This window comes from Aythya marila (assembly GCF_965140915.1).
Source record: "Aythya marila genome assembly, chromosome: 2".
Taxonomy (NCBI): Eukaryota; Metazoa; Chordata; class Aves; order Anseriformes; family Anatidae; genus Aythya; species Aythya marila.
This window is the reverse complement of record NC_139043.1, coordinates 79,859,055-79,883,123: the sequence shown is the minus strand read 5'-3', so window position 1 is coordinate 79,883,123 and position 24,069 is coordinate 79,859,055. Positions and strand designations below refer to the sequence as shown.

Genomic DNA, 24,069 nt, shown 5'->3' with positions numbered 1-24,069 from the left:
CCACAAAATAACATCTGCAGCTTCTCCCACAAATCACAAGGCCTTATCTGATCACAGAAAGAACACATTTGATACACCACATGTATCATCTCGGATTTGTGTTAGCTGTCATCCTCTCATTTTCTTTCGAGTGCTCACAAGCAGTCTGTTCAAAAACTCTGACTTACTCCTTACTAAGATCTTCTGCAACTTCTGAGGCTACAGTCTCACAGTCAGTACCTAAACTGCCATGGTATATAACATGCACTGAAGGAAGAAAAGATTCAATAGAAACAAAGAGCACGTCTTAAGACAGCCATACAGAGAAGCTAAGCTTGGGTCACACAATTTATAGTGCACAAGTGCCAGGTCCACCAAGGAAATACCAGCAATGCAAATGCTCTGAACAAGATTCTGTATGATCTGAAGTCAGGGCCATCCCATTATTTACATGCTATGTACCCAAACCAAATCTTAGTTTAAATATCAAGACAAACACCATCTACAAAAGAAACCAAATAAATAACATGCAATTTTTTGGGATCAGTGCAGAAGGCTTTTTGTTCCCATGTTGACAACAGTCTCATCATTCATTTTCACAGGATTCATAAAAAAGATGGCAGTAGCTTTAATAAAAAAGCATGCTTTTTAAAAAGCTTGCTTTTCCTTTGAAGTCTTGAAGCTTTAAATAAGTTTTTAAATGGCCAAAAATATTTGGCTGCATTTCTATTCAATACGACTTGTCCTACTGCTGAAGTGGTAATGAGGTCAGGGGATTTGGGCCCGTTTTGATATTTCTTATAAAGTCCCAAACTGTTGCACATGCTCAATTTATTTTTACCTATTTTAACAGTATGATGGTACAAAGAAGAAAGAAAAGAAAAACAAGCTGGTGCTTCACAGCACAACCCCACTGTCAAAAGCATATGTCTGCTGAAACAACTATTCATTAGCAGTGAGTTCAAGTAAGACCAGTAGAATACAATGTAACATGAATATGTAATTAAAAAACATAATTAGGCATGACAGGAAGAATCACTTTTTATAGACTTTTTGTTACATAGAACAGTATTAAGATATTTCTTACTGTGAGTGTGCAAAGATTCTGATGAAATTGATTGGAAGAAGTTGTATACTCTCTGATTCTGCAGAAAAGCTTGTGATGTATTTGAAAATAGCTGCCTGAAATTTAAGTGAAATTTTGTTAAATTGTAAGTAATATTTCATAGGAAAAACAGAAAAGTACCATTTAAGAGCAAATTAGGTAGTTCTTAAAAAGACTAAACACTTTAACTTGCAAACTTGCACACTGAGCATACAGAAGATTAAAGGCTACTTCAGAGCTTTGTTGTTCAGATCTAGTGTTCAGTCCTAGTTGGAGTACCGCCAGTAAAAGAAATCGGTATTATGGATTTTTTAAAATTAAAAATATATGTACTTTTGAGCCACACTGTAACATTATCAGAGAGGAGCTTGGACAGATTCAAAAAAGCACTGAACCTTAAGTTTTAACTTTTTTCCTCAACTTTTTTTTTCCAAAAAAATGCACCTGCTTTTTAAAAACACTTTTTGATTCAATACAAAGTTGAATTCGCCTATAAAGACAGTGTCTGAATTTCATAATTATCTCAAAGAGCTGAGGGTGGGATTCTCAAAATTGCCCAGCACTGTTCTGAGTCTGTTCCCAAGGGCTCAGTGACTTCCTATAGCTTCAGACAAGAAAATAGTCCAAGAATAAATATTTTAAGTCCCACAACAGATTTCCAGTTTTTGCTTGCCAGCACTGCCAGTTCTACTTCTTTTTTTTGGAGGGGGGTAAAGGCAATAAAAAAAATTTTGGCCAACCAAGCATGTACTTAAGACACCTAAATACACATTTCTGCTTAACTGACACTGTAAGAAAAAATTTTTTACACAGTAATGTTATTGTCAAGATTATTCACATGGTAATTTAGCATAGTCACAGCTTCATTTAGTAATTACGACTCCATACTATAACATGGCTGGATATATTTAAATGATATCCTCAAACAATCTGTTGAGTTTGTAATTATTCTGCAGTTAGGCTTTACACCCTTTCTGTATTACAGATACTTACCAATCAACCAATATTTAAAAACAGTCAAAACTGATCTAGCTTTTACCTTGAAAATCAAGCCAATAAAAGACAAATAATGGTACAGAGCAAAATAAAAGAAAATTGGGAAGGAGAGGGGAAGGGGAAGGTTAAGGCATGCAGCAGCTCTGTATCTTCTGTAGCTGAGCTATTGAGACAAAACCCTGAGACAGAAGAAGCTTGGACTCAAGTATCTGCGGTATTCAGAGCAGGAGGTTGACAAGCAGTGCCTGATTACTTCAGCAAGTGTCTCAAGATTCACTTGGCCTAACCTGGTTAAAAGTTTTAAGTTACTTTGAATAAGGTTGAACAACCCTGACAGAAAAGAACAAACCTAACTAACAAGGTACTTATAGCAAATAAAAAGAACAAGGGAGGCATACTCAAATTCGTACTGCTTTTCTGAGTTACAGGATTTAACCAAAATGGCCTACAGCTCAGCAAGCACTCTCATAACTAGCTAACAGGTTATGAGGTATTTGCCCTTTTCTTACAGATGTGTGAATTGCATTTCATTTTATAGATATGCTTCATTATTACTGTTTATTCTTTTCCAAATTCTGTTCGGTGTCACTCTGTTGTGATTTAGAATCAGGAAATAGCGCTTTGAGTTACTTTTTCATTTTTCTAAATATGTCTTTGTATAATGAAGACAAGGCCCTCCCTCCCTAAAGTACCAATCATTGCTATGCTACATTGCCCTGCACTAATACTTTCTTAATTGGATGATTACTCCTTAATAAGTCCGCACCATTGAAGTTTGAAAGTAGATTCTCATTTTCAAGACAAAATATGTATTTCATCACTGCCTTCCCATCTTCTTCATAAATTGCATTAACACAGCAGAATTTCCCCTGTCCCCAGCAGTCATCTAGTTTGATTGCAACCCCTTTTCAGATAACGCATTTCAGGTTATTTGCTAGAATTCTCACCTGATTATGGGCTCAAGATCAGCATGCCTTCGCTCTTCCCTCTTCTGAAAACCCTGATTTAGTGCTCTTAAAATAGTCTTGTCAAACGCTTCAGAAGACAATTCCTTTGGAAGCTGAGAAAAAGGTTAAAAATGGCAATTACTCATTTCTCATCTTAAGATTATCTTTGTTCATCATCAGTCCTTATACCTTTTGTTATCTATGGGAAACTCTAGTGTTCCAGCTTGAATAAAGTAATTTGCAGATGAAGTACAACAAATCATCATAATTTAATTTTGGTAGAGAAACACTTTGCTGTAAATTCTCCTATTAAGTCTAGGTGTACGAAGCTCTAAAGCTCTCTTTAAAAGAAGATGTAGATTCAGAAATTCACTGATGTTCTTTCTTAGAATAATTTACATCTTTTTCCAATTTCTTTCTTTAAACCTTTCACACAAAGAAAGTAGGTCTGAAAATAACAATAACAAAAAATACCAGGGAGGATGCCGAGCACTGTACTCACTATCATTATTTCACTAGATTAAATTATTTCAAAGAAAGAGTAGAAATGACCATTTAAAGATACATAATGCACTGGGTTTCAGCAGGCAATACCAAGATCACTCAATAGCAAGTCCTTCTCTAGTTGCTATTAACACCAAAGCTTCTCATGAAAATTCATTCAATTTCCAATGCCAGTATCACAAAGTGAGGCCTTCTGATGTTCCAGTTCAGAACATAAAATTCTTGCTACTAAGGAGCTGTCAATTTTAAATGACAAGTTTTCCCTAGAACAAAATTTTCTCACATTTATAACTTCCAAAATGATATGCTACAGTAAATGAAAGCTCGTGAAATTAGTTAATTTATTTAGAAAAAACAATAATATATATTTTTAATTTTGGTACAGTTAAAAGAAAACAGCCACAGCAGAAATGCTTCCTCCTAAACTTAAAAGCTATTGCTGATCTGATTTACATCTACCATCAGTTTCAATCAACAGCACTAAGCAACTTACACTACAGCGGCATCTTCCTCTTGTGTATCTGGAACATGTCCAATCCAGAGCGCCAGCTGGATATACCATGCTGCTAGTGGCATAACAGCAAAGCACTAAGTAATTCTTTCACTGATTGAAGTGCTACTAATAAACATACGCTATTTCTAATGTAGATAATTGCTTGGTAACATGCAAAAATAGGAACTTCTGGAATCCAGATTGACAGATACTGTTAGTATTAGTACAATGCTGTAGCACCTGAAGTGCATTAGATATGAAAACAGAAAAAAATGCTTCTGAACAGAAAGTAACTTTTCTGAACACTTTGGCTTTAATATGTGTTACTGAATACCTCTGACTGAAGAATTTGTCAGTATTAAACAAATGGTTTACTCATGCCACTCCAAAAGCATGGGGAAGTGCAAACTTCCTGCCACAATGTTTTGTATATAATTTTGCCTCAAGAAACAGCCACAACTTTTTTTCCTTTAAAGGTTTTATTAAAAGGGATTCAATTCCTTTTGTAGCTTAAGATTGAGAGTCGTACAAACCCAAGTGAAGGTGCTTACTATCTTAACTCCAGGTAATAAGACAGTCTTGTTACCACAAGCATGTTAGTCCTTCCACATACGTGGGCAATTTCCTAAACGCAAGTAACTTCTTACGCTTGTCACCCCAGAGAAGGTGCTCTTCAAATATACGGAAAAGTTACCCTATTTACTACCTTAGCTTTTCTCATCAATGCTGCTACTCTGCAACAAGTTTTATACAGTTATCTTACTCCTACCACCCACAAACTCATCATTTCCTATCAAGTAGTTTGCCCATTCCTTCCTGTCCTAGGAAACAGAGCGTACTACTTAGCAATGCTATGCAGATTGGAAATGGGAATAACAGAAAACTAGAATGCAAGGATGGATGAACTTGATGCCTGACTCCTATTACTCCCCCTTGCAGCAAGTAGGTACTAGAGGGCCCATTTCAGAAGCTGGTGTGCTTCTTTACTTTGCAGGTAGGAGAACATGAGGCATGCAGTTCAGCACTCATCCCACGAGCTGCAGAGGATCTCATACGACAACCCTGCTTTTAAGGTTCTCTTCACAAATAGAGGAATTTTGTGGACACACCGTCTACAACTAGATATTCCACCCATAATTCAGACCCTCATGAATCAAGTGCTGGGAACTCTCAGAACTAGATACTCCAACTGGATTACAGCAGCAGCACATACTCCCCTTCATTTTTACAACACTAGAAAACACCATATTGACAACAAACAGCGAACGATACTGTGGCCTTTATACAGTAACAAGCGCTCCACTTGCAATTAAAATCGCAGTAAGAGCTTCAGATGCTACTGAAACATGCCTAAAACAGAGCTCTCCTTAGTACAGGAGTGTGCAGTGAGGAGTTTAACTATAGAATTTCCCAGAATAGACAGAACTCCAAATATTAGGCACTGACAATGAAACACACAGTTCAAGGTCATCACACTCTGGGGATCCACATGCTGTCTCTGCACGCTAATACATTCCCTGCTTTGGGAGGAGGGAGAGGGGCTTAGAGAATATCTACTTTTTGTAAACATACACATGCACAAGTAAGCAGTTTATAGTTTCTCAAGTTTAACTCCTTCTGACAGTAAATATGCCTGCCTTTGTTCTGCTGAAGAATACAACAGTAAAATTAAAAGCTGTTATGCTCGTGGACCTGCATCATTAATTAAAATCAAAAAATATATATTCTTAAGGTTATTCTAATGGGGTACAAATTAGCAGTGCTTGCCCCTATATATTAATTCTGTGGGTATATTGTACAGTCAATTTTAAGGCAGTTCAGTTAAATCTGCCAGACAAGTTTGAGTCATTTGAAACTCGTCAAACATTCCACTGAACTTTTTCATCTGTCAAGTTGCTCCACCACAATAAACATAATTTAAATGGTTAATAAAATTCTGTAGTAAAAATGCCAGTAGCCTGCTTTTGCTTTTGCAATTACATCCCAGAAATCACTGACCTCCTAAACTACATCTGAAGTTATAAATCTGATGTGTAAACACTACTTTTGTATTTCAATACATACTTTTAGCAGGAATTCCTGAAGCTCCTGGTGTGTTTTTGTTACACATGTTACCGAAAGATCGGACCAGGTTACCTGAATAATGAAAGAGAAGAGAATGAGTAAAGTTTCTTTCTTCCAAAGATCATACCAGTTGGTCAACTTTAACATTTTCTTAACTCTTATATTGAGATCATCAGACTTAATACTAGCAGCTAAGTTAATACCAGGCAAAACAGAGATAACAGTGTACCTTTCAGAGATGTACACTAATTTTGAGTGCACATCTTGAGATCATTTTAATGTTATTTGTGGCTAAAAGCAATATGAACAAATTCAGGTCAATGCAATCAAGTCCCTGAAGATTACTTAGTGACTCCAAAAGAAGCCAGGCAGAAGGCTGTGTAATTAGAGGATTCTATCAAACGGTTGTCATTAACTTCAGAAAACAGAGCAAAGGACTGTAGGTCAGATATACTGGATTTAGTTCTTGCTGCCATTAGTCAATAAATAAACGAACAAAAATCTTTCTGCTTCTCTTGCATATAAAATAATTTTATCCGCCTCAGGTTTGATTCTTATATGGTCATACTGAACTTCTTGTAGGATACAGTTCATAAAAAATATTGCAAGTTACTAACGAAGTTACTCAAGAATAAGACAGCATATTGGTATACGCTTCTATCAAATTTTCAGTAGCTTATTGTTCTGACACAACATGCAAGCATTAAAACAGCACCTTCACGTGCATATTTTGAGGAAAAAGCAGCTTGGTTAGATGAGTGCTGCCTGCCTTTTAGTCAACCTCTGTGCTTAAGATTCCCATTACATGCATGGGAAGATTCTGTGTAATGGGAGCAGACAAGGCAATTATAAACATTAATTTACTCCAAAGAGCAGACAGGAAAATGTCAACCGCCAACTGCCTGCATCTTAGTCCCCTAAAATGCCAGCTACTGTTGGTGACCTCGGTTGGGAAGCCATGACTGTAAATTGCTGTTAAAACTTTAAGAAGCAGTGTCTGGGCAAGCATAAAATGATCCACCGTGAAGAACACAGTATATACCTGCACAGATGAGGAGAGGAAACTCTTTTCTAAAAGAACTGAGGTGGAGTTGATTCAAGATTACTCAAATACTTCCCAGAATATCTCCAAACATTCCCCCTTTAACAAAGAAATTCAAAACCACTGTCAAATCCGTCTACATGCTGAATTTCTAAAGTAGTTTTGTGATTTTAAATATTAATAATCCATATGGGCATTCTATACAAACCTCCAATTTCTACTACTGTATTTTACCTAGTACCTAGTTCACAGACCATTTGGCCAAAATATCAATGACAAGGTTGAAATACTTGGGCAAGATAATTTAAGAACTGAAGGCTAAATCCTATATTAATGTCCTCAGCAAAAGAAGAGGGTTTTTTTTTGTTGTTGTTATTGTGTTTGGGTTTTTTTGCTAGTTGTTTTTTTTCCGTCCAAATTCCAGCTTCAGACACGTCCAACATCAAACCTCTTTTTACCTCTTCAAAGAGCTCCCATGACCCACATCAAATGACCAGTTACATGAGTTCTAATGTGTGATCTGCAGCATTCTTTTGTTTGGGGAAAAATGCTACGACCAAATCTGGTAGGCCAGATCTGCATCTACTGACCAAATGACTAACGTTAGTCAATCATTGCTAAGAAAATTATGACTTTGACTCAACCAGAATATCACTACCAACAGCCTCAGCAGCGATTATTTAAACACCTACAGCCTTTAATAGCAGACTTCAATACTGAAAGCTTCTTTTCCAAAATAGTATGAAGTACTGTTTCAGTTTTGTTTAAAATTCACTCGGAATTGTTTGATATGTTGCCTCTGGTTATTATTATATATGAAGACTATAGTAGGAAGGCCTTCAAATTTATTAGCATCTTTTTAGTTTGTGCTGTTTTTTTTTTTTTTTCCATTTACTGAAAAAGCCACGAAAGCCACAAAAAAACAGTTTTGTCACTCATAAATGATACCTAAAATGAATGTATGACTCCAAGTAATACGTAGCTGCAGACAAGAACTGTACTTCTTTGTCACTCGAGCAAACAATCAGCTAGTTTTAGAATTCTTTGCAACGCTTACTCCAAAACAGCATAAGCCAAGTTTACTGAAGTAATGTCACACACAACTATTGCTGGTGTTTTAGACTTTCCCATCTTATGCCCACAATTACTAAAAAAAAAAAACAAAAACAGAAAACTGCTCTGCACACCGAATCCAAAAGAATTACAGGATAATTCCATGAATCTCTGGAGAGCCTCATGTAGTTAAAAATGGTCTTCTGTACCTCTACAATAGATATCAGGAAGATACCAACATTCCAGGGGTTATTTGCTTACTTTGAATGTGTACTCCAAATGTTTGTCAGCCCTTTTTCTTGGTACTCCTTTCAGGGTTATCTTCTCAATGTGCACAGCTGAAAGAAAAACAGTTTACTGTACATACTAAAATTAGTTTGAAAACGTACCTACTTACCTAGCCACTCTGAGAATTGCCATACATTATTTACTGACTCACAAGACCCAGCTCCTCCTCAGATGCTATTTTACCATAACAAACTGCAGGGGGCAGGTGGAACCTTGTTCTCTACAAAGTGTTTCTCAGACCTGACCACAACCCTTTCACTGCAGATGACAGGAAATCCGTGCATTAACCAAGAGGTTACTTGAACCTAAAGTCACGTAAATACATCATTAACCACTATGAGTGAAAAGGCAATGAAAAGAAGTCAAGTTCCATCTTTATTCCAAGTAACGAGTGCTGAAAAAGAACAGTGACTTTGCCTTCTACATCTGTTTCTGAAACATCAAGTAGTAGTGAGAGCAAACTGAATTACATATTTCTGAAAGGCACTTCGCTGGAAGAAACACTTGGGGAAGGCCTAAACGAGTCAGAAGTGAGCATCAGCAAACTGAAAATCACAGAATCACAGAATGGTTTGGGTTGGAAGGGACCTTAAAGACCATCTAATTCCAACCACCCTGCCATGGGCAGGGACTCCTCCCACCACACCAGGTTGCCCAAAGCCCCATCCAGCCTGGCCTTGAGCACCTGCAGGAATGGGGCATTCACAGCTCCTCTGGGCAGCCTGTGCCAGGGCCTCACCACGCTCTTTGTAAAGAATTTATTTGTAATATCTAATTTAAATCTACCCTAGTTTAGTTTAAAGCCATTAGTCCTTGTGCTATCAGTACATCCCCTGGCAAAAAATCCCTCCCCAGCTCTCCTGAGCCCCCTTTAGGTACTGCCAGGCTGCTGTAAGGTCTCCCAGAAGCCTTCTTGTCTCTTGGCTAAACCCCAAGTTCCTCAGCCTGTCTTTGTAGGAGAGGTGCTCCAGCCCTCTGAGCATCCTCATGGCCCTCTTCTGGACTCCCTCTATTACATCCATGTCCTTTTGTGCTGGGGCCCCAGAGCTGATAATCCCCTCCCTTGCCCTGCTGGCGACACTGCTTTTGGTGCAGCGAAGGATAGAGGCTTTCTGGGCTGCAAGCGCACATTGCCAAATGAAGAGCAGAAGCAGAAGGCTACTACGATCATACCACGCAGAGTATCATTAGATTGAACTGAAAAGGAAGAAGGGTACTTTAAAGGACATGCTGCTTAAACATTCCTTCCCCACAGTCTGCTTTGTTCAGGAGTAGGCAAGCTCCGGCTGTGACATAGCAGCAGCTATGTATGGCCTTCAGGATCCAAAGATACTCTTCAGAGCACAAAATATTATTCAGGTAATACTGTATATAAAGATCCTCGTATAGCTGAGATGGGCTTTACACTTTTCCTGCTATGCTGTTCTAAGAGTTCAACAGAATTTTGTTCCCTTACAAGCGTAATCGTAACACGTAAAAATTTCTGTTCAAAACCAGCTCTGCCAATTCTGCACCGTTAATGCTTCCTTTCAGTGCTTTTGAAGCTCTTTTTGGAGGGTGTGTATTACCAGGTAACATTTTCCTTTCGATTCTTAATTGCCTTTTTTTTTTTTTTTTTAAACAGGGGATATATTGGGAACTACTCATACCAATTAAAATTATCAACTTCCTACAAGTATCTGTTACAAAGCTTATCATTGGAAGTTAACTAATTGCCATTTCGTCCAACTTCAACACTTTGAACAAATTCTGTTAGAGTTACAATCAAAGTATCATCCCCATCTGAACATGCCAGTCCCAGGAAAACTAAGTGTTAGCAATCTAATAAATCTAAAAATCAGAATAATAAACACATATCCAAGCCTAGTGATAGTATTCAGCTCCCGATTCTCTTGGGAAGAGTGACAAATGCTGGGATGGAATGGTGTACATTGGCTGTAACCCTTCACCTACCCTTTACCTGGGAGTTACAAGAACTGGACAACCAGTTCATTTTCATCAATTACTGAAGACTAATTATTGCAAAATCAAAGAAATCTGAGACAAGCTAAGGATGCCAAATCATAACATACATCTATATACCATGGAAAACTGATTTTTTACCTCTCTGGTATAGATAAAAGCACTGTTAGAAAAAGGGCTATGGCCTAACATTAGTTTTAGTGCACTAAAATTCCTTAACAGCCAATGTTAAAATCAATACCATCAGCTGGACTGATATTCAGAAGTTAATTAAAAAGTTGATTCCCAGGACTGGAACTGAGAATAATGTTTTAAGTTCCATTATATTGCTATACACATATATTTAATTATGGAAACTAATCAGCATCATTAACATTCACATGTAGACAACATTTTTTCTAACTAGACTGTGTTTATTTTAAACTATTGAGTGTTATCAATGCTAAATATATTTGTCTTCCAATACCAAGAAATTTTATTACACAGTGTAGTACCTTCAACTTCCTTAACTTCTTTTGCTGCTGTTAAATGCTCAATTTTAATAAGTTATGCACAACAGATAACTACTGCTTAATGCCTTACAACCTTAGTTTCACAGATTCAATAGCCTACTTTAAAACCCTGTTTCCACAATCACATTTTAAATACTCTAAACAGCGAGACCAAGAAGAAATGTTTAAACATGCAAGCTAACAAGGTGCATTGCAGCTCTAAATCCCTTCTGAATGCAACACACATTCAAGACGATTAAGTCAAACGTCGGTGATACTGTTTCCATTTTATTTTAAGTATCAATTGAGATTTCTAAAAGAATCAAAATCAACAAAGCTGAGAATGAAAAAAGTTTTACTGTCAGTGCTATTTCTAACACAGTTTGGAGATTACTGTAGCACGGGCCCTCTGTCATAATTCTAATATAACAAACATCACAAAATTATTCTGATACTTCCCTGTAGTTTCTAAAATACAATACAAATACTGAGAAATATTTAAGCACTGTGCTAGACTCATTTATTCATCTTTGCTTTGCTTCTGTTATTTAATTCAAGAATGTCACTGATGAGTCTCCCATTTCTGTTCCTAATTTGTGCATGCGAACACTTTGTTCTTAAAACTCTGTAAAAGGTTTTCAAATACGTCTGTTGTCTGTAATCTCCCATAATCTGTTTTTTTTTTATTATTTTGTAAGGAATTAAAACTTGCAAATTGCCTGCCTTCAAAGTGTAATTAAATCTCCACAATATAGACAAAAGGATATTTATCAGGACAAAAGAATAGCAATGGTTTTCCCGGATTGCTAGCTCTTCACTAACCAGAAGATAGTGTAAGCTTATTTTGAGTAGACAAGTGATCTGCTAATCTTGTTGGAGAATAAAGAGTAAGAAGAAATCTGTTTTCAATAATGCTCATTTCTTCAAACTGTTCTGGCAACTGTACAAACGAGTTCTGTTTGTGCTCTGAAGTCTTATCCTTATTCTCCTCAGTAGATCCAAAATACAACTTACTTCTATATGGAAAGCCTACCACTTCTCTGAACTACCACTTCTATAAAACCTCCTTTCTTTCTTCCTCCTTTTTTTTTTTTTTTTTTTTTTTAAGGCTAATCAAATACAACTAAATTGGTTAGCAAAAGCTATTCATGGCTTCACAGTACGCTTAAATTTGTTTCAAAAAATTAAACAACACTAATACAGTGGCATTAAGTTTTTTTGCCTTCTTCCAAATGCCATAGCACTTTTTTTTCAGGAGAACACCCATTTGCAATCTGTTTTCATGCATGCAGTCACAAGCATTTAGCAGCTAACAAGGATGACAACCTGCCATAATACAGATAAGACTGAGTAGGCAGCAGAGAAGCTATTATACCTACCCGCCATTGCAGTTTCTCATTCAGATGAGCAGCAAGAAAGAAGTAAGATTTCCTGCAACTCCCAGGTGAGTTTAGCCTTAAGAAAAAACACCTCACAACACTTCTGAAAAGAAACTTCAGAATAATACATACCTTCTCGCTGAGGTCTATGGGAAGCCATCGGTAGTCCATCATGAGGTGCTGTGGTTCGTTCTAGCAAACTGGTCTCATTACTTGACATGCAGTCATTATGGGAAAAGTCATTCTAAATTGAGAAGGAAAGAAAAAGGAAGCTTATTAATATAATGCATACAATCTCAATGTGCTCGTAACAGCAGAAGATACCCCCAAAACAGTTATTTTGTATTCTACAGGAAAAAATACAAATAAAAAATGAGGCTTCCGAGAGGAGTCAAAATGATCACTAGCAATTTCAATTTTTACATTTTTTCCGTCAACTACCACCTCCACAGTAACACTGACTTTATTTTAAAAGCAGCATGATGTGGGGGACAGCTCATGTGCCTTCAGTATATCTCACAGTGGACAATTCGAGATCAGTAACTCAGAACTTCCATGCTAATTTATTATTAGTATGAACTCTTTCGGTTACCACCCTGTGAAGTAATCTACTCACAGCTCTGCAAACGTATTCTCCCCAGTTACATTCATGTAACTGTTATCTTCAGCCTGCCACCTCTTCTGCATAGGAAATCATGAATAACTGTATGGACAGTCTATAGGGACATAGGATCCTAACAACCAATCTGTGCACCTCCAGCTAACCAGACATTCAGAACACAACTGGTTGCCATCTGCACCCTCTCCTCCACAGAGAAAAGGACTCAGAGCTCATCTCCCTCCGCATTTGCATGCAGACTTCAAAATGGTATGCCAGGAATTTCTACTCCTTTAATACAATGTGCAAGGAGGGACAGTACAGCAAGCCATACCGCTCAGATAACACGGATGGATCTCTCAGAGTAAAAGGACAAACAGGGATACAATGATAACCTAGTAGAAAAGTTTTAGATGAGCATAAACTACAAGTGTTGGTGTTTTTTTTGTTTTAATGGTAACATGAACCTGTATAATTTTTCCCAAATTGAGATAAAACGTTAATGTAACTGTTTACATGCCCTTCAATGACCAGGTCTTGTTATAAACCAAACCAGCTAACCAACATAAAGCTCAGAAATATTGTAAACCCTCCAGCTGACCAATGTAATTCTACATTTCAAGGAAAGACACAAAATGAGACCTCAAGAAAGCCATGCATGTAGAACTAGGAAATATCAGAAGTTACTAGCGAGTTTCTAGATTTATCTATTAAGTGAGACATCTGGTTTTGCCTGTAGCATGTAGTGTAACATATGAGCTTAGTATATGCATGCAAGTACCATCAATATGCGAATATCTTGACCTCTGTGGCATGGTGGAGGGGTGTAGGGGGCAGTGGCAGCACACTGAGGGAGAGGAGGTTCTGTTTCACACACATCAATGAAATACCATTTGTTTGGTTGTTTTTTTACTGAGTACTGGATGCTAGAACAGAAGTTAGTTTTCTCAGGAAAGGTTTCAAAAGAAGGAAGTTAGATGGGGGCATTCACTGCACCCTGAATCTTAGTAGAATGTCTTAAAACAAATGAAGTTTCTGGGAGAAATGGACACTTCTTGTTGTAGATGTATACTAAACGTTCAAAGTTCATTCCTCTCATTCAGGATGAAGAGCATTACTCCATTACAGACCTTCATAAGAGAAAGATAGAGGGAAAAGAGACATCTTCAGACAGTATTCTTACCATTTTTAAATACAGGAAGCATAAGATTTTTGGAAACAAGTGCCAGAATGTGAAAGAGTATATATATTTTTTTTCCTGAAGGACTCTTGACGGGACAAACCAGCTGTCAGGACAGATCTGAGACTGTCACAAAAAGCAGGCCAGAACGAGGAAGCACAGGCACCGAAACACATCAAAATTCCCTTACAGAATGCACTTCTCAAGATTTTGCAGATGGCCCAACTATTGCTTGCTTCATTTTACTAAACCAGCTTTACAGCATCTGTGGCTTGGGTATGAACTGAGGCAACTCCTAACAAAACACACAACTCTTTTAGGGCCCAGGTAATCATGCTGCCATCAAGCCTGCCCTGGGCGTGCTGTTAATCCAGCTCTCATCAGCCTCATCCACAGCGGTACCAAATCAGCAACTGAACATTTAACGTGCCCTTTGGATTGCACTACAAACGGTCAGATGAATTGAAAGACATTTCAGCTGTTTCATCCGAAGCAGCCTATGGTTTGTGTTCTGCACTGAATGTCAGTAATTTCAGGTTTCAGAGCAATCTGCCTTAACATACAGAGCACTTGTTGTTTCCTCGAGATAAAACTCACACCAGTCCCTAGTCACTCAGTAGATGATCTCAGCAAACTTCTTTGCTGACCAAAACATCACTTCATGCTTTAAATGCCCAATAAATTATGAGCATAATATCAGACCTGGAACAAGAAAGGAAAATAGCTGCGTTATGAGTGAGATTGCATTTTAACAGCTCTAAGCCAATTTGCAAACTTATTTTACTAAACAGAAATTCACAAGCACGCCCTGGAGAGAGCCACTTTAAGATCTCTTCAAGACTTCCAACAACACCATTTCACCAGGCATTTCATAACAGCCGAGGACAGAGCCAGAAGCAAGCATTTCAGTTTTTAAGTGTTAACTCCTGGTCATGCGTTACTGGCAGAACTGCTGGCATTTGGGAATTAAATTTACCCTGTTAAAACAGTGATTCATTTAAGACTGTCTATGCAAAGCATCACCACTGTGATTAAGCAGCTGTGTCCAGACTACCTAAGTTAACAAGCTCAGCAAACATTTTACAATGAGTGAATGTCTTCCTGTAGAGATGATCAGTGTTAATTATCTAAGGTCCTTCCTTAAACTACATCCACATGCTTTGCCAAAAGCAGCTTTGATACCATCCACATCGCATGCAGAAGACAACAGACTTTTGGATGAACTTTGACAGTGGATATTAACTTTGCTCCACTTTCAGGTGGCGTTTTCCACCTTTGAAATCATGATTGTAAGAGCTGAAGGCAGCGCTCCACCCACTTTACATTGCAGTATATTATGTGGTTCAAGCTTTTATTTAAACAAGCCCTGACACTGATAATTTTATAAATTATTGTAACTGCAAATAGATCATAATTCAATCAAAAAATCCTTCACCTGGCAAGTTAAACCAGTAGCATGTACTAGATGTATTCAGTGAGTGACAGCTTTCACAGCACACACTGGAATACAGGAGGCAGACAGTAGGCTATCTAGGGCAGTCATAGCTTTACCTTGCAGCTTACAGTCTGCAAACATTGTTTCTGTGCCAGCTACAGATCAGATCCTGTGCTTAAGCTGCATTACATCTCTTCGTTGGCTACTGTGAGAGCTCTACATCAAGCACCTGCAAGGAAATAAGAGACGAGTGCCACTGCCAGAGGGGCCTGCGAGTGACTGGAAGGTCCAGGCAGTCCGGAGGGCCAACAAATGTTGAATGGCTGCTACCTGGTGTGAGTCACACCACAGCCACGAGCCCTGTAACACTGCCCATGCTGCTCAGGAGTTCCTGTCACTGGTCAGTAAGTTCAGTGCTAGTTGTGCTCCTCATTTCCTCTTGTACAGGGCTTACTGGCAAGGCCGTGGTAGCAGGGGGGCTGCAGGGGTGGCCTGTGAGGAGCCGAGAACCTGCTCTGTGTTAGGTAAGAGCCAGCTCCAAAAGGATCTGCCACTGGCCAATGCCCAATGCTGTTCACGCCTCCATGGTAACATATTTAAGAAAGGAGAAAAAATGCTGTGCAGCAGCTGTGAGAAAGAGGAGTGAGAAAAACATGAGCACCAGCCCTGCAGCCCCCAGGTGAGTGCAGCAGGAGGGCAGGAGGTGCTGCAGGCAGGCAGCAGCAGTTCCCCTGTGGCCTGGGGAGAGGCCCCTGGTGGAGCAGGCTGTCCCCCTGCAGCCCATGGGTCCCCCATGGAGCAGATCTCCACGCTGCAGCCCCCCCGTGGGTGGAGGAGCCCCCGGTGGAGCAGGTGGATGTGGCCTGGAGGAGGCTACGGCCCATGGAGAGCCCCCGCAGGAGCAGGCCCCGGGCCGGAGCTGCAGCCCGTGGAGAGGAGCCCACACCGGAGCAGAGGCTGGGTGTGAGGAGGGAGGGGCAGAGACGAAGCGTTATGGACTGACCACAACCCCCATTCCCCATCCCCCTGTGCTGCTCTGCGGGAAAAGGGTCAAAGAGTCAAGCCTGAAGTTGAGCCTGGGATGAAGGAGGTGGTGGAATGAAGGCGCTTTTCATTTTGTGGATTGTTTTTTTTTTGGCTGCTTTTAGTTCTCAGTGACCTCTTGTTATCAACAGGCAATACACCCAACTGATCTTCCCCAAGCTGAGTCCATTTTGGCCGTGATGGTAATTTGTGAGCCATCTCCCAGTCCTTATCAGAACCCAGAAGTTTTTTCATCCAAATTTCTCTCCCCCTCTTGCCTTGCTGAGGAGGGGGATAGAGAGTGGTTTGAGGGGCACTTGGTGACCAGCAAGGTTACCCCACCACACCTGCCGATGAGTAAAATGGATTCACACAACCCATGCAAGCCTCAGATGAATTCCTGCGAAGGCTTTTATCACTGCAAGGCTTTCGCGTGCAAGGATTCTGTGTGGCTGGTGGTGCTGCTGATTAAACACAGTGAAGCAAGTAACGTGGGTGGCCCCAAACGAGTTGCCAAATAATCGATCTGATAATCTCACAGATCTTGGTGACGGGCTAGGGCCTCAGCTAGTCTATGCACAGCGAATGTCCACATGTCCACGCTCTGCCTTCTATTAGCGCAGACCGCTGCTGAGAAAGCGTGGTGCTGGCACTTGTTTGGTAATCTGTAATGAAATCTGTTACTGGATCACCTACTAATCATCAAGACTGATGCACAGAAGTCTTCTGATGTTTGCGTTGCCCTTTCATAAAAGAGCTATTCATGCAGCGGCTCTGATGAGCACCACCAAGGGAAACCTGCTCGCAGCAGTTGGATGGCTTGATTGGTCCTACCCACCCAAAAAGGAAAGCTTATTTTCCTGCAAGGTTCCAGTCAATGCGCTGCTAGGGACAGGCTGTGCAGATGTAAAGCAGCGCAGCTTATTCATCCGGGTCCACGTGGGAATTGGCAAACAAAAACAGATGCCAACTAACAAACGTTGAAGAAAGCATCTTGGAAGAATCAAACTCGTGACCGCACTTTCTCAACTGCAGCATCTGTACCTTAGAGAAACGTGCGTAGCATCAGAATAACAATCTTTACTAGATTAGGGCCTCGCAGAACACCCCGAGTTGGAAGATCTGGTGCCAGTTACGGGACTAAAGCCATGATCTGCTCAACACAATCCTTACAGGCTGCCACCCTCAGCGCTTCACAGCTATGCAGCAGATGCACGGCCACGTAGCCACAGTGGCACAAGGGCCATAGCACCTCTTCAGAAGCAAGTCAGCTGAAACTCCACACGTACACCTATCTCTATCTGCACTCTACCGCTTCATTCTTGCTGTAGTTTGGATGTAGGGATAGAGCATTTATGCGACTGTATATTTTAAAGGAAATCCAGCATGTGCATTTGATACCAGTGCAAAAATACAGGGCGGCAGCAGACCCAATTCTTCCAGATCTGCTAATGTTGACAAGTCTTGATGCAACAGATCATTGCAAAAAAAAAGCAAAACCACTACTGCCTTGAACAAGCTGCTTGCCAAAGGCAAGGTCGAGACTGAAGGCAGCTGCCCAACTGACACTGCTAAGTTACACTTCAGTTTGCCAGCTTTCCACCACACAAACTGCACTGATGCAGAATCAAGTTCCAGAAGAATAATGCTTATCCTACTTCTAATCACAGGCTGGAAGAAGCCTTCATGAAGTTCAGCAAGGGCAGCTGTGAAGTCCTGCAGCCTGGGGAGAAACGAGCAGGCTGAGGGGGGCGATACCCTGACAGGACAAGGGGGAATGGTTTTAAATTCATAAGAAAATTGAGATTAGATATAAAGAAGAAATTCTTCACTCAGAGGGTGGTGAGGCACCAGAACAGGTTGCCCAGAGGAGCTGTGGATGCCCCATTTCTGGAAGTGCTCAAGGCCAGGCTCTTTAAACTCATGTTTAGAGAAACTATTTTAAGAGCTCACCTGTAAGAGGCAGCAATAAAGCATGGTGAGACAGACAAAACTTCTCAGAAGTCACTGGTTGATTCAGGTTCTTGAAGTCTTATCTGAATCAGAATTTTTACCTGGATTTAAAGCCCAGTTTAACCTAGCTAGCCTGTCACGAAACAGAGATCTTGAAGCTAAAGCCAGTAATGCAGCAGTTTAGATATTACTGCATCTCCAGTCAGTTGCTCATCCCACAGCTTTGTGTAGCTTCAGTACTAAGAAGAAAATTACTTGAACGTGCTAGTTCAGACTGATACACAGGAGTTATTCTTGCAGCCACCTAGGGTGACAGAAAGATTTAAAAAAAATATTTGCCCCGTAAGAATAGTTCAAGCACAGTTAGCTCTGAGAGGAGACGCTGCCTTCACGGCCACTGCTCACTACTGACAGAGAATAGTACATCTAAGAAGCATGGTTTATAAGTTTTCTTTTGTGCACGTTGTTCAAGTTCTGAACTGAATTTGCCATTTGAAGTCTGCCATTTTCTTATCTCGTTCTTAAGACACTTCCCCGGGGCATCAAATCCCCTTTCATCATTAAATGTATTTTTACCTTCTTCTACCAAAAAGGACAAGATGAAGAGGCCAAGGAAAGGCAACAAGCTCACAAAGGAGTGTGATCTCCAGCCAGATCTCTGAGCTTGTCCTCTGCAAGCTTCAGTCTCTTCAAGTGTAAATGATTAAGACCTGGAAGATACTACAAAAATTTACCAAATCCTGGAGGAAACGTAGGCATTTAGTATTAACTGCAGTTAATACAGAATCAACAGCAATGTCTTCTGAATTGCTATGGCTAGACACTGATGTCAGTGAGAAAATGAAGTGACAAACTTAAGTGGTGATAAACCTACAGACTTCCTGTGGAAGACTAGAGATCAAGCTACAGACCTTCTGTGGAAGAGTGTGCTTCCGCAGATACAGCCATCTTACTGCTGCTGTCTGCGTCCTGTCTTCAGAAAGAACAGGGAACCCAGAGTACCCCAAGCCCAGGGAGATCCTGCTGTCGACAGGTAAGTGGGTGACACTGGAAACCCAACCACAGCTTAACAGCAGCAAGGTAGGTGCAAGCATTAGGAAGCCATGGGTACACGTGCAATGCCCCCAGTGCTTATTTGAGACAACAAAGGAAAAATTGACATGGAGATCAGGGGGAGGCTGATGGAGGCTGGCATAAATGGCCTGGGCAAGGCTGTAATCTTAATACCTCAAAATTAGAGCTGAACGATGAGTAAAGCAACTAAAAGCCATATAAGTTTTCCATCTGTGGTTTCCTGGAGCATTAGCATGTACATTTGAACAGAGGTCTTTCATTTTAGGATCTGTTTTTATCTATCCATGACTTACTTCCCAGAAGACTTCCAGTAACGCTTCTGGACATCCCCAACTCCTGTTTCAAGTCAGAGAAATTTCTGCTCAGAGACGAGGATGTTACAGTCACTGAGACAGAATACTTTGTATCTCAATACGCAAAACATGTAAAACTCCAGTAGTTTGCTGGACTGGACCATCCACAATTTAAAAGATTCTTGCCAACAATAAAATGTCATCTTTATCCTTCTGTCTCTTATTCAACGCAGACTGAAGGCACATTTTCCCTGATACTGTGATGCTTAAAGGGGTATTTGAGTACAGTGCAGCTTCAAAACGGGATCATGTTTTTCTTCTCTTAGAGCTCTTCGGATCTAAAATTAAGTTCAGTGACTTGCAGCAGCACAAGGTACTAGAAGATCAATCATGAAAGCACTCTTCTAATTTGTGGACAAAATCTATAAATCTATAAATAGAAGCCTACTAAACAAAATACTTTGTAAACAGAAACTTTCCCTTCGTTTTTAAGTAGGGACTTCTTGTGTGAAGAACCCTCACGCCAGGTGCCTGTAGAACTACCCAGCAAGCCACTATCTGCAGGAGACGGCCTATTTCAATAGAACCTGAGCTCTATTTCCACCAGGTACGCCTGATTAAACGCTCCCGTGCATAACGCAACCTCATTTACGGTGTGTGTGTGTGCTCAGAGCTCCTACACCCAACGCCAAGCCCCCCTCACACACACACTCGCACCCCCTCCCCGTGGGGCCGGGCCGGCTCCCGCCCCGCGGGCACGTGACGCCGCGCGCAGGCCGCGCCGCCGCCATCTTGCAGGGGGCGGGCAGCGGCGGGCCCGCAGCGCCGCCGGGGGGGCGCCATGATGGGGGCCGGGATGGGGACGGGGACGGGGGGGGGGGCGCCCCACGGGACCCCAAACCCGGCCCCGGGGGGCAGCCCGTGGGTCCCGCAGCGCCCCGCCAGCTCCCCACGAGAGGCTCTGCGCTATTCGCAACTGCACAAGAGATAATAATAAAAAAAATAATAATAAAAAATAAAAAAAAAAAGCGGAGCCCTGCGCGGGCTAGGCAGGATGTGACAGGCGTGTCCAGCCCAGCTGTTTGGGATCTCGGCGTGCTCTGCAGAAGAAACCCCCGCGACTTGGACACTGCTCCACGCGCCACGGACACGCAGCTCGGGTCGGGGCAGGGAGCAGGTTCCCAGCTACCAGCACTTCAAACCAGCCAGAGCCTTGCCGCTTCCTGCAACCCCATCGTCCCCCCCCCTGCAGGGGCTCGCAGGACTCATTTCGGGAGAGCTAGACTTGGCGCAGCTCGGCGAGCCAAAATAAACACTTTTTGGACCTGTGCTGTGAATTCGGTATGAGTTCAGCACCGTCACATCCACCCACTGGCTTATGACCTGCCAAACGCGCTTTGGCCTTAAAATGGTACGAGTGTGTACTTGGCGTGTCTGAAGCCTTAAAAATCCCTGTCTCCTCTCAGTAGTCCTCAAAAGCACATCCTGTCTCTACCAAGCAAAAAAAAGGGCTATTCCTTTACTATTCCTTCCTGCGAGTGGAAGAACTGGACAGCACCGAAAGTAGATTAAAAAAAATAATAGCAACTGTTTGTACCTTTTTCTGCTCAGTCCCCTACGAAAATCTCAGGTGTTGGTTTTAACAGCCCCTCTGCATTGCAAGTGCCTATCTTCCAGCCCTTTCTTCCTCTTTGCACGAGAGGCCATCTATAGACCAAAAACTGCAGAGCTCCGAGGCGATGACTTGGTTGCATAAATATGGGGCAGATTTTGTGTCAAGCAAACATTTGCCAGAGATGGCCGGGAGGGGGGAAAACCCACGTTTAGATATCGCTGCTGCACGTGAGAAGGCTTCAGTGCCACTCGCGGAGAGCCCTTGCGCTGTGACAGCCACCCTCCAGCAACAAGTGGCACATCTGCTTTCAAGATGTGCTTTGCTGCTCCCTGACAGCCACCCAGACATCCAGCTCCTCTCTGAACACAAGTTGCAGCTGTGACATTTTAATTTGCTCATTTAGAAAATGATTACCACCCCTTCCCAGAGGCCTTCAACCACCTCACCCAACGCGGCTTTTGAGAGCCAGCCTCGCGGCCGCTGACCCTGGGCTGCAGCCCTGATCCTTGCCCAGCCTCATTTTTGGGGGGAGAGAGCAGGCTCCGGGTAAAAATCATCCCAACACCTTGCATTGTTTGGAGCCCCTGGGGGACGCTCTGTGGGGCCGCATGGTTTCCATTTGGCGTTATGATTATTTGTACGAGTTTAGCCAAGCTGCTGCTTGGACTCCTGCATCGTGCAACTTCTCCAGCGTGCGAGGCGGCCGCTCGGGCTTTAGGGGCACTCCGCATCCTACGCTCTAGCAACACCAGCAGAAAGCATGGCTGGCCAGAAAAAAAGAAGCCCCCCCCACACACACACTACTACGTCATATGGGGCTGTATTACGTCACAGCCCCACATTCGCAGCAGGCACTGTGAGAAAGGGGCTCTGCGTGCCCTCTGCCCACTTCATGGGGGTGAGGGGCTGAGCTCCTAAAAAAAAAAAAAACACGGGGAGGGGGTGAGGAAGGAGGGGGACACGCCGTTACCTGGGCTCGGGGGCGGCCGAAGCCCTCCTCGTCGCGGTCCCCGCACAGGGCCCTCCGCAGGCGCTCCAGGTGCTCCCGCAGGGTGACCCGCTGGTGGAAGGAGAAGGCCGGGTGCAGCGAGGCCATGGTGAAGAGCAGCAGCAGCTCCTCCTGCGCACCGAAACCCAGGCCCTGCGCGGCGGGGAGGGCAGCCTGGCCGTTCTCCCCGGCGCCCTCCATCACCACCACCACGTTGTCGTCTTCCTCCTCCTCCTCCTCCTCGTCCTCCTCCACCGCCACCTCCTCGGCCGCCTCCTCGTCGGCGGCGCCGGGCGGGGGCCGCCTGGCCGGGCAGCTCTGCAGGATGGAGTCCACCTGGGGCAGCAGGCGGTGCAGGCGGCCGGCGGCCTCGCGGTTCTCGGAGCCCAGCAGGGCCAGGTAGACGATGAGCTTGGAGCGCACGGCCGGGTCGCGGAAGTCGCCCAGCTGCCCGGGGTCGCTCAGCCCGTTGGCCTTGGCCTCCGAGTCGCGCAGGCAGTGGTAGTCCTTGCGGGCCAGGTCCTCCAGGCACGAGCCGAGGAAGCGCAGCTCCAGCGGGTTGCACAGGTCCAGCAGCCCCACCATGAACTCCAGCCGCTGCGCCGAGCCCAGCACCAGCCCGAACCACTCGTACACCGTCTCCTTGTCGGTACGGGCCGCCGCCGAGCCGGGACCGAGGGCGGCAGCGCTCGGCGTGGCGGCGGCCGAGGGGGGGGTGGGGGTGCGGGGGGGAGGCGGCGGCGGCGGCGGGCCGGGCCCGGGCCCCGTGCCGGTCCCCAAGCCGTGCAGCTGGCTCGGCCTGTCCGGCCCGCACCCCCTCCCCGCCGCGGCTCCCCCGCGGGCCGGCGGCCGGGGCAGCTGCTGCAGCTGGAGGTGACAGTCCAGGGCCGCGCCGGGCTCCTTCAGACCCAGCCCCGCCGCCGCCTCTTCCGCCGCCGCTGCTGCCTTGTGGCTCGTCTGCTTGAGGGGCAGCTTCATCTTCAGCATCCTCGGCCGCGGGCGGCCGCCAGCGTCCCGCGGGGCCCGGCTGCGGGGCTGGGCGCGGAGGGGAAGAAGGGGAGGGAGGAGAGGAGAGGGGAGGGGAAGGGAGGGGAGGGGAGGGATGGCGGCGCTCAGGCGGAGCCGCCGCTCATCGCCGCCGCGGCCCTGCCGCGCGCTCCGCTGCGTGCCGGGAAACGGGGGGGGCGCAGGCAGGCAGGGAGGAGGGCGGCGGCTCCCGCAGCGCCCCCCCGGCCGCCTCCTCCTCCTCCTCCTCCTCCTGCTGCTTCTCCTCCTCCTCCTGCTGCCCCTATGGGCGCTGGCGACGTCAGCGCGCTCGCGACCGTTGGGCGTGGCGACCGTTGTGGCCGTTAGGGCGGTTGTGGCGGTTGGCCGCCGGGCTGTGTGGCGGCGCTGCCTCAGGGGTGCCCGAGGGGTGGGCGCTGTGAGGGGGCTCCCCCTGCCCCGCGCCGTGCCCGTAATCACACGACCAAGCAGCCCCAGCAGCCCCGCTGCTCGCTCCGGCTCCCACACGTCTACACGAAGGCATAAAAACCGAATCCCCAAACCCATCCCATCGTGGTGAAGGACAAAATGTGGTCTACTAACTACAGTCAGCGTCCCTAAAC

At 43.7% G+C, this 24,069-nt stretch overlaps 1 protein-coding gene across 3 annotated transcripts in view; it reads right to left on the bottom strand.

Moving 5' to 3' along the window:
- The window catches only part of ZCCHC2 (zinc finger CCHC-type containing 2), a 41,267-nt gene extending 17,594 nt beyond the window's left edge, over nt 1-23,673 (bottom strand). The window contains exons 1-6 of one of the 3 annotated variants that reach the window (XM_082752217.1): nt 22,445-23,673; nt 12,436-12,547; nt 8,445-8,521; nt 6,089-6,160; nt 3,028-3,140; nt 1,067-1,161 (exon numbers count right to left, since the gene is read on the bottom strand). In XM_082752217.1, the coding sequence (XP_082608343.1) occupies nt 1,067-1,161; nt 3,028-3,140; nt 6,089-6,160; nt 8,445-8,521; nt 12,436-12,547; nt 22,445-23,449 (1,474 nt within the window). In that variant the 5' untranslated portion in view covers nt 23,450-23,673. The remainder of the gene's footprint in view (nt 1-1,066; nt 1,162-3,027; nt 3,141-6,088; nt 6,161-8,444; nt 8,522-12,435; nt 12,548-22,444) is intronic. The other 2 variants (XM_082752215.1, XM_082752216.1) reach the window with 2 other exon arrangements.
- Nucleotides 23,674-24,069: the final 396 nt, after the last annotated feature.